The sequence below is a fragment of the Poecilia reticulata genome, linkage group LG10 (assembly GCF_000633615.1).
Source record: "Poecilia reticulata strain Guanapo linkage group LG10, Guppy_female_1.0+MT, whole genome shotgun sequence".
Classification (NCBI taxonomy): Eukaryota; Metazoa; Chordata; class Actinopteri; order Cyprinodontiformes; family Poeciliidae; genus Poecilia; species Poecilia reticulata.
In genome coordinates, this window is record NC_024340.1 from 24,484,108 (window position 1) to 24,495,767 (window position 11,660).

The window sequence follows — 11,660 nt, forward strand, 5'->3', positions numbered from 1 at the left end:
TTATCATTTTCATCGATTATTAAAACATTAACAGTCACGTTGCTGCTGAGTGGAGGAACACCAGAGTCTGTAGCCTGAACTTTAAACTGAAACGTTTTCAACTCCTCAAAGTTAAAAGCCTGCAGACTGATTATATCTCCGGTCTCTGAATTAATACTAACAAGTTTAGATGAACTCAGTGGATCAGTGCTGGTTTGTAAAAGAGAGTAGCTCACCTTACCATTATTATCAATATCAGCATCAATTGCCGAAACAATTTTAATAACTGTTCCCACCGCACTATTCTCTCTCAAGTAAATATTTATTAGTGGTTCAGAGAATCGTGGTGGATTGTCATTGACATCAAATACTTGAATATTAACAGTGTCCGTGCTGGACAGCGATGGGATCCCCCCATCAGTTGCCACCATAGTTATATTGTATTCGGCAACAATCTCTCTATCCAGCAGCCTATTCACTACTAACGAGTAAGAATTTTTGTAATTTGTTTCCAATTTAAACGGGGTTTCATTCATAATAACAGCTTTTACTTCCCCGTTCTTACCGCTATCTTTATCCACCACAGAAACAAGAGCAATAGCTGTACCTACTTGTGCGTCCTCTTTCACTGTGTTTAACAGCGATGTCACACTGATCTCAGGAGCGTTATCATTCAAGTCCACCACTTCTACCAGCACTTTACAATGAGCAGACATTGGAGGGTGACCTTTGTCACTTGCCTCAGCATGGATTTCAAAGGCAGGGCTTTCTTCGTAGTCAATATTTCCTTTAACTAGAAGTGCACCTGTTTTAGCGTCAATCTGGAAAAGATCTAAAATCCGATCTTGACCTTTAGTTCTTAAATAATATTCTATTTCGGCATTTATCCCATCATCTGCATCGACTGCTGTCAAAACTATAACTGTGCTACCTACTGATACGTTCTCAGATATTCTCGTCTTATACAAGGAACTACTGAAAACTGGAGAGTTGTCATTGCTATCTAAAATACTGACAATAATGTTTGCTGTTCCCGACTTTGGTGGATTTCCACCATCCACAGCGGTCACAGTAAGTTTGATGGTCGGCTGTTGTTCTCGGTCCAGAGCTTTCAGAAGCACAAGCTCTGCCGACACACTGTCTTCACCTTTGTGGATCTCTAAGGAGAAATAATCATTTCGACTTAGCTTGTATGTGCTAACGCTGTTCTTTCCGACGTCAATGTCTGACGCGCCCACAAATCCAAATTTCCCTCCTGGTGCTGTACTCTCTGCTATATTGAGAGACTGCAGCGTTTCAGAAAAATATGGCGCATTATCATTTATATCAATAATGTTTATCGCCAGTCGATACAGTTTTAGCGGACTGTTAACAACAGCCTCCACATTAACAACACATTTCTCAGCTTTTGCACAAAGCTCCTCTCTGTCGATTCTTTCCGTGACATAAAGGCTGCCCGTTTTCAGATTTATGTCGAAATATTTTCTCTTCGAGCCGCTGACAATCTGAAAAGTGCGTGCCTCCAAATCAAGTACGTTAAGGTTTAAATCTCTTGCGAGATTTCCCACAGAAGTACCTGGATTTACCTCCTCAGATACAGAGTAAGAGAGCTGTCCACATCCCAGTTTCCAGCAGCATTCCAAAATGACAAAGAGCAAATTGATCCAAAAAGGTCCGCGTATCCGTCCCGTCGGCATATTGCTATCCAGTACTATAAACGATCGTATGGACTGTAATCTCCATTTAATATTTTGGATAGTTCATGTTCGTCTTGAGGTATTAAAACAGAGAGCTTTGGGAAGGGGAATGAGCAAAAGGGTTTCCGTCTACTCCTGGTTTGCGACTCTTTGTAACAAAGCACTATGGAAATATCGTCCTATGAATTAGGGAGGGGCCTGAAACAAACAACAGACATCATGTGACGGTCTAGGACGTCCTCATGTGGCTGTTTGAAATAATTACATTCGTGACAGAAAAAAAAAAAAATCTTTGATATGAGGTACATTTTTATTAAAAGAAAAAAAACAGCTACATGAAGGGTTAAGAATATTTTCCCTTTTGTGAAAAAAATGGATCCAGAAAAACTGTTATACGAACCCACACTAAATGCCATTAAAAGTGATTTAAATCCTGTGCAATGACAGTAGACGAATCAATATTTTTGCGCGATCCTTACGACAAACGACTGTGTTTTCGCTTATCATTTAAATTCAGCACCACGGACAACGACGTAATTATCAATAACTATGGTATCCTATTTAAAATGAACATAGTTCTTTTAACCCACGCAGCAGTATGTTTTAACAAAATATTTAAAGACATGAATTTTCTACATTTCATGTTTCATATTTTGATTTGGACGTTACAATTGCAACAGCTGTAGGTAATATAAACATCTTACCTTATCTTTGTTTGGTAAAGTCTGAGTTCTGGTAAAAGTRTCWCYYCCGTYAATACTGATCAGTTCCGCATCTACAGGTGGAAACGGGGCGGGGAAAACCACTACGTCACTCTTCAGTGTGTCTGARCTGAAACACACGTCATACTGCTGAGTAGCTTTAGAGTAAGACCAGCTCCCGTCAGGGTGGGTGGTGATCATGGGGGCGCTGTACCTGCTGAAATCACTGTCTGTCCTGTGGCATCTGACAGCTATTAAACTGATGAGACTCAGCAGAAAGATCACAGACACTGACACGATGGCGATCAGCAGATACAAGTTCAAATCAGAGAAGTTGTCCTCCTTTGTAGGCACATGTCTGAACTGAGTCTGGACATCAGCTGTGGTTTCAACCACCATCACATCAATAGAAACAGTGGCTGATAGAGAAGGTTCTCCATTATCAGAAACTAACACCACCAAAGGGTGCGTTTTCAGGTCATTGTCACTCATTCTCCTTTTAGTCCTGATTTCTCCGGTGCTGGTTCCGATCCTGAACAGGTTGTTTCCTTTGGGCTCAGACAGGTGAWAAGAAAGCAGCGCGTTGTATCCAGAATCTGCGTCCACAGCCCTGATCTTTGCTACAAAGTATCCCGGTTCAGCAGAGTAAGGGATGGTCTCACTGTTAACAGAGCMGTGCTCAGAATAAGGAGCTAAAATAGTTGGATTATTATCATTTTCATCCAAGATAAAAACATTAACCGTCACGTTTCTGCTGAGAGGAGGAACTCCAGCGTCTGTGGCCTGAACTTTAAACTGAAACGTTTTTAACTCTTCATGGTTAAAAGACTGAAGGCTAATTATATCCCCTGTCTCCGAATTAATATTCACCAGTGTGGATAATGGTAATGTATTACCGACACTCTGTAAAAATGAATAGCTCACCTTACTGTTTTGCTCATAGTCAGCATCAGTCGCAATGACTCTTTTCAGTATGGTTCCCACTGCGCTGTTTTCTCTGAGGGACACATTAATTACATCCTCTGGAAACAGAGGCGCGTTATCATTTGCATCAGAAACAATTATAGGAACTACAGTTGTACTTGAAAGCTGCGGGATTCCTTTATCATTAGCAACTATTGTAATATTGTAATTAGAGACCTGCTCCCTATCGAGTGGCCCGTCCACTAACAATGAATAATAATTTTTGTAGTTTGTTTCCAGTTTAAATGGTACATAATTTTTAATTTCGACCCTCATGTCACCATTTTTTCCACTATCTTTATCAAGAACTGAAACAAGTGCAACCACGATGCCCGCAGCCGCGTCCTCTTTCACAGTGTGATGCAATGAAGTGACGGTGATTTCAGGAGCGTTATCATTTAGGTCCAACACTTCTACCAGCACCTTGCTGTGGGCAGACATGGATGGCTGCCCTTTATCGCTGGCCTCTACTCTTATCTCAAATGCTTTTCTATCCTCAAAATCAATATTACCTTTTACCTTAATAATGCCAGTTTGTGGTTCTATTACAAACATGTCCAATATGTGTTTCTGATCTTTGCTTCTCAACGAATACACAATCTCACCGTTCAGGCTGTCGTCAGCATCGGTGGCGCTCACAGCGATCACTGTTGTTCCCACCTGGGTATTTTCGGTGATGTTAGTTTTATACAGTGCTTGGCTGAATACGGGAATGTTATCGTTGATGTCCAGCACATTAACGATAATTTGCGAGGCGCCAGATTTAGGAGGAGTCCCACCGTCTAATGCAGTCAGCGTCATGGTGATTACAGCTTGTTTTTCGCGGTCTAATGCCTTCTGCAACACCAACTCTGCAGACACACTGTCATCCGTTTTGTGCACAGCCAAAGAAAAATGTCCATTCAGACTTAATTTGTAAGTATTGACCCCGTTTTTTCCTATGTCTGCATCAGTTGCTTCAGATAATGCAAATTTGACTCCCGGTAAAGTGCTCTCGGCAATGTACAAATTCTGCAGAGTCGTGTCAAAGGACGGGGAATTGTCATTTACATCTAAAATTTCCACGTCAATATGATAAATCTTTAACGGATTATTTATCACAGCTTCTACTTTAAGTGAGCATCTGCGCTCCTCCGAGCAAAGCTCTTCTCGGTCTATTCTCTCACTGACATAAAGAAAACCTGTCTTGAGGTTTACCTCAAATAATTTTTTCTTCGATCCAGCAACAATCTGAAACACGCGAGATTCCAGCTGTTGTGTGCTGAGGTTTAAATCCTTGGCGATATTTCCAATCGGTGTCCCTGGGATCACCTCCTCTGGAACGGAATACGAGAGCTGCCCAGTCACCGTTTGCCAGCAGCAGAGTAAAAAAAGGTAGAAATACATCCCCAATCTGCTCCAGCCACAAGAAAGAGCCATTTTTCTCCAATGTGAATGAAGAATGTAGAAGGAATTAAAAATCAAAACGAATATTTAACACATAAAGAATGATAGTAGCCGCATTGAGCTTAATGTTAGTAACGTCCAGTGTCTCCTCAATGTCTCTGTAACAAAGAATGAGAACATGATCGTCTGAGAACAGGAGGGGCTTATGCTTATATCTATAAAAATTAGCAGCTGCCTTTGATGGATCATCAGCGACGCCAGGTGGAGAAGGAGCAAAACTACAGGCAACACAAAAAGATGTTTACTCTTTAAGTATTATGTGGTTTATCAAAACCCATCTGACAACAATGTTACTACCACAAGGTGCAGCTCAAGTGACTATATGGCAATGAATTATGTTTTTTTTTTCTTCTTTTTTTTGCACAATTTCACCTTAGAAAACTCATCTTATTGTATTGTATTAATCGCTTCTCAAAACTCATTTTTATTCCTTGGCATTCAATTGAGGCCTGATACTGTAGCTCTTCTGTTTTCATTTTTGAAAAATGTATTACATATATTAATTTTAACAATATGGATATTTTTTTCTTTTCTTGTAATATTAATAATTTTCTTTTCATCAACTTATTTTATCGTTTTTGTACAGCACATTGGTGCAGTTTTACACGTTTTTAAAGTGCTATATAAATAAATTTGACATTATTATTATTACACTTGTGAGTCCTATCATGGGTCAATGTGTTTGTTTTTCCATTTACACATCAATCAGCACTATATTGTATTTCAGTAAGGCATTTAAACAAACAAATGCAGCTTCTTCCCATTTTGCCTCAGACAGAGACATTCATTTTTCTCTTCTCTCAATCTATTTACAGCAACAATTATCTTTTACTCGGCGCCTAATTGTTTTAGTGAATTATCTCCACAGTTTGCTCGGATTATTTTGGGATATTTCCACATTTCCCCTGCATCTCCACAGAGACAGCAGTCATGCGCTTATGCAGATTCTCCAGTATGTAATCCTGGGATTAGATGCCCGATTCAGTAACTCGTGTCCCATTTCCATTCCTAAGGAAGCATYATTTTATTTGAAAACATTTCTAATCATCTTACAGCCAAAGTCAKGTATTCAAAACCAGTTTTGATAATAATAATCTTTTATGATTTATGTGCTTAAATTTCCAGACGTGTCAATGACAATTATTTGTAAAGTTAGAGACATAATATTTAGATAAGTTTAAACAAACACAAAGTTAAATGTAAAAGTCYATCTTGTACTTGAAATTCAGTGAGTCATGTGTTTGTAGGTCACAACAATTACACTGCATGCTTCTCACAGAGTTTGTCCCTGGATTATCTTTCTAATAAAAAACAACACGACACACGCACAGCCAGACATATTCAGCACCATTAGGACAAGACGTAATGTAAAAATGTGATTGTCACAAAACATTTTTGCTTGCTCGTCTGACAACTTTTAAACATTTTTTTTTTCTTCAGAGACAACTTACAACACAATCTATCTTGGAAAAAAAGAAACATTTACTAAAAACACAAAATAAAATGTAGAACAGAACACACATGCAAATTAGTTTGTGATTCAACTCCACATAACTTAAGTATTTTATATAAGATCGAAGAGTACTGCAATCAACTTCAGTCAAACTGGGTTTGCGTCAGAGAGCTTTCCTGTTCGACCTTCAGATCCTTTCCTCCTGAGTTAAAGCTCGTCTGGGGAAACATCAGCACAAAAGGAATGGAAAAATAATCAACATTAAATGCTTCACTCTAATAAAACTGTATGGATTTATTTTATTCTTAAATGCACATGAATGTTTATTTTCCCTAATGCTTTATTTACTAAAAACATTTGTTTAACAAATGACTACTTAATTCATTGTTGATACTTCATAGCCTATAATTAATACATAATATTAAATAAGCTGTGTTTTAGAAAAATACACAATATTTCATTYGTGGTAGTTATGCATGATAACCGTCTGCGCCTGCTCCTTTAAACGTGTTTCACTCTTCCGGAAGCATCACGAGGGATGTGACCAAAGAGGGCGATGCGTGGTACCAGAAGGGCGGGGGCTGCAGTGGGTGAAGGCAGTCAGTCAGTTTAGGCGTTTTCCCTGCGTTATTGATCAGCTACCACCACATTTAGTAGCTAAATGTGTTCCGTCACCTCTGTCTGATGATTTTYCCTCAATGGCTGTTTGCAAAGCTGTCAKCTGTGTGCACAATATGGAGTAAATATGGACTTCAAATACGTCTCTACCGTATCGTTCACGTTGATGTCTGTGGATGGGGGGGAAGGGTGCCATCTGAATGTGCTCTGAGACCAGTCCTCCCCCTTTTCTGCTTCCTCTCTTCTTGTGCACTGCTCTCATCTCCATAGCAACTCCATCATGGATGTGTTTTTTTTTCTTTTGTTTTTTTGCCTAAACACTCTCACACACCCACACTCACAGAAAGCTGTTAGTTTATCTTTCACAGCAATAGGGATACAAAAAACAGCATACAAGATTGTGAAGCTACTTACAATTTTTTCTGTTGTGCACTTTAATTTCAAGTAATAAATCTTATCGCATCATAGTAACACTTATGGAAAAAATATATATATATACTTTCACCAAACAGACACAAGCCCTGGGTTGCTCATACATTGGTAATGTAACACTACTGTAGCATATTTACTTTGACAGCMCTGTAGCAAAAATAGAAGGTTTGTTTCCATCCCTGCAGACCCTGAGAGAGCCTGACCTTTGTATCCTGCCATCCCCCCCACCCACTGCACTTCTGAGCCCCACGTTACCTTGCAKAAGTTGTCCAGCAATSACATGTTGAGATAYTGGCAGTATTTTTCAGTCTGAAATAATACAGCTCATTTTGACACAAGAGGGCATCACAATTCTTGTTTAAATGTGCTGCTTTACTTACTACTATTTCCTTCTAAGTCACAGTTAGTTGTTTTTGGAGATCTTCTAATAAAAGGCTAAWAAAATAGCCTCAATTTATATATTTAAATTCATTGTCTTTCCTTTAGGAAGCAGCTGTTTTATGATTTACATAAAACAGCTGATGACATTGGGTTTTAGCAAGTTTGAACAAGTTCCACTTTTGTCACGTCAATTCATTGATAATCCCCCAAAACCTTTGGGGGAAAAAAATCATCAAAATGTTTTTATCGGTCAATGTGAGATGAGGCTTTGAGTTTAATTTGAATTTTGCCGWGGAACTCTCTAGCAAGTCTCACTTTACCCAGACTCTTTACTATGAACACTGAACCTGACCGAAGTGAAGCCCAAAGTGCTTCCATGATGTTCTGGGTTATTTTGTGACCTCCTGTGATGATTTTAGCAGGTTGTTCTGAGTTCTTCAAAACGTTAAGCAAATTTAGTCATGATTTAATAAGACGGCAGATGTTTCTTCAAAATAGGCTCAGGTTGGTTAGGATAGCATTATTCTTCATAATGAATTAAAACATAATTTAAAAAGGGAATTTTTCATTTACTAGGGGTTTCTTTGTCTAGTTATTTAAATTTGTTTGATAATCTGAAGCATTAAAGTAAATTTACAAAAAAAAAGCAAAAACAGAAGAAATCTGTAAGGTGACAAACAACAACAATGTGTTTCTATCATTAAAAATTTAATTAAGAGAGGTTTCAAGTGATGAAAAACAAAGGGTTTTAATACTGAATAAATAAGGATCTGAAGAAATACATTTTCAGACATTGCAGGTAATATATTTCCTGAAAGAGTTGAAGAGAAATATAAAATTCGAGTCATCCATACCGTTTAATCCTACTACTACTTAATCATTTATTTCCAAATCTGTGCTTGTCTACTCTCATTTCTGGAGTAAGTAGGGCAGGGGCGTGTCTATGGAAACATGTGCCGGAACAAAATGAAAAATCAGGACAAGGCAATATGGAGCATGCCCAAAATCCAGTCACACATACACATACACATACACACGCACACACACACACACACGCACGCACACACACACACACACACACACGCACGCACGCACGCACGCACACTGAGGGCCACAGTGGGGCACATTGTTCAGTCTATTGGAAAGTAATGGAACGTTGCCTAAAAAGAAAGTCATTTAATTAGTTACTCTACTGTAAAACAACATGTATACTACACCTGCTGCGTGATTATTTTGATGCTCTTTACACATCGCTAACATTTTTATGAAAAAAAAAAAAAGATAGAACTCAGATGCTTTAAATATCCAACACTGTGCTATTTTAATACTGTTCCTGATGAGAATGGAAAGAAAACGTTACAACGCATCTGTGCGTTAATGAKCAGAAWTGCACACCGTAATCTATTTATAACTTCCAGTAAAAGTCGGTGTATATATTGCRGTAGTTAGTTTAATTATTAGGATTTGTATCAGGCTATCAAGAGTCACTTAGTGTCCATTATGATTTTTTTCTGAACTACAGTTGTTTGTGTCAGAGCAGAAGACAAAATKATGGCAGAAGACACAATGTGAAGCACAACTTAAAGGACAAGATAGGGGGCAAACTCAGCATTACGGTAGATAAACAACAAAAAACACATCAGAATTCAAATCTAATAAAAATTAGGCAACAAATAAGGTGTAAATATCATCAAATTTGATTGTAAATCCAGAATTATAGTGACTCTAATAGACTCTTTACTCTGACAAAAATCTCTGCCCAGCGTCAAAGGCAGGGTCCATCTGAAACACCCGCTCACTGCGCACTCACATAATTGATTCACTATCCTCTCTCCTGTTTTCATGGTGACGCATATGCAGTCTCGTTCACCCCCCTGCATCCTCCTCCGCCACACCCTGCCTTATGTCACTGAGCAGCAACACCAAAAACAAAACATTTATTTGCTGATCCCTAATCTTCACAAGTGAATTATAATTAATACATTTMTCTTAATGTAATTAAAGAATTTTACATAATATGGATATTTAACAATTTACAAATACCCAATTTTTCCATTGGGTATTTCAGTTTTTGTTACTTGCTGCCTGAAGCCAACAGGCTGTATTTGGTTGGATTAGGAAGAAATCTATCTTTCAGTAAAGCACAATCCCGGATCTGATAAATAAAAATGAAAAATGAAAAATAAAAATGTTCACCATTCAGTAGGGATGTTTGTGTTTGAGTCAGACACACTGGGCAAATGGGACAGAACCTGCTATTTATGGATCAATAGTCACACAGATAGTCAATAATAGTTCCAGTCATGACAGTGTAACATTCACAGAGCCCACACGCTAAATAATTGAAGGCAAACAAACACACAAAAAGCGACAGAAATGTATGCGTTTGGCCACAAGGGGGAGCCTTTTCACCCTCTTCTTTGTTCTCCGTAGGAGTTTCCACATGTGCAGACGTCCTGATGGCGGAGGCGGGSGTTGAATATAAAACGCTCTATCAGATTAGCACTCTTACACACTTCATAAATGGCATCACCATTACAGCTTCACCAGCAGCCCGAGAGTGAAATGCCRTTTCTTTGGCTCCGGATATTTAAATGTCAACTGTTCTAGATTGCAAATGGAGATGTGGATGTATCTTGTTTAATAGTACCTTCCTCTGGTTGAAGTAAAATAAAAAAGAAGAGACATTGAGAACATCTTATCTTTAACTGCAGATCATGCAAAAATGTGGGGCCATTATTGGGTATACAGTATTAGTCTTTTCAGTAAAACATAAAGAAACACTCTCTATCTGCACTTTTGTGTTTTTTGCACAAGCATATTCATGCAGTTGTGCAGGTTATATTTTTACATTCTTATTAGTCATGCAGCAGAAGATGCATTAGGCAGCACTAGATGTGAGAAGCATTGCAGGTGCAGGCCAGGGCCATGGCCTGTTTCTTAGAAAAAAAAAAGAATGAATAATAGAAGAGTGTGCTGGTCTGCAGAGAGAGTCTTATGTTAGAAACTGCTGGAATGATTTTGTGAGGGCGCTCTACTTTCTACAGGATATGACGACGACTATTTATAAAATAATGACTTGCCAACCAATCGTGTGAGCTCTGGCTGACACTTTCCAAAAATAGTAAACGCCTTCCGCTCTCATCACCCTCAAAACTAAACATATATGCGAGACCAACCTGAGCTTCATAAGCCTCAGGTTTTCATAAAGGAAAGTGCAGCCGAGCTTCAACTTGAATTATTGCCGTTTGGGATTTTGGTCAGAAGAAATACGAGTATTTGTGTGTGAATGGCTATTTCTGTGCTGCGCTGCATTACTGTACACTATGGTGTTCAATCAAACGTAACAACTTTTTTCACACATTCTCAGTAACAAGAAAACACAAGCTGAGTCAGAATTCAAACTTGCTTATTGTAAACAATCGTTTCAGGAGAAATTATCAAAAAATATTGAATATAAGAAACCTTTTAATGAACATATCAAACTCCAAATTACTTTCCTACCAGTCTTTTTTTGTTCTTTCTGGGTCAACTTGTCATTTTACTCACATTCAGTTCATGACACTGTGTATTATCCATCACAGCACGTCTTCTGAGACAATTAGATTTGCTGAGAAACTTTGTTTATATTTTCAGTACATCATAAGAAACAATTTATTCTATCTGCTGATTGGAGTCAAATAATCAGAGAAGAAAAGTAAATGTGACTGTCTTGCACCGAGCCAGTGACRTTAGGCAGCAGTTAAGAGAATTATTGATACATTGCAACGACTGCARGCACTGAAAGAAACTGAATCAAGCATTTAAAATTCCCTACATGCCGCCAAGCAGAGGAGTACAATATGTTCCTAAGGAAATCAATAATTACTCCACTATAGCATGTACCTTAACGACTAAAACTATACATATAATATAAGGCGGTGTGCAATTATGAATTAACGTAAAATATTGTTTGAACACAGTAAAAAAACAAGTTACCTGAGATAATTA

The 11,660-nt window shown here is 38.3% G+C and overlaps 2 protein-coding genes across 2 annotated transcripts; both read right to left on the reverse strand.

Moving 5' to 3' along the window:
• Positions 1-2: 2 nt before the first annotated feature.
• Positions 3-2,073, reverse strand: LOC103471699 (protocadherin alpha-8-like; the record flags this gene model as incomplete). Its single annotated transcript, XM_008420877.2, has 1 exon — positions 3-2,073. A coding segment is annotated over exon 1 (1,674 nt), but the record flags the coding sequence as incomplete, so codon positions are not given.
• A 98-nt stretch (positions 2,074-2,171) lies between these two features.
• LOC108166631 (protocadherin alpha-2-like) lies at positions 2,172-5,284 on the reverse strand. Its single transcript, XM_017307061.1, has one exon. It carries the CDS (start codon positions 4,757-4,759, stop codon positions 2,342-2,344), a length of 2,418 nt encoding a protein of 805 aa, XP_017162550.1. The 5' UTR covers positions 4,760-5,284; the 3' UTR covers positions 2,172-2,341.
• Positions 5,285-11,660: the final 6,376 nt, after the last annotated feature.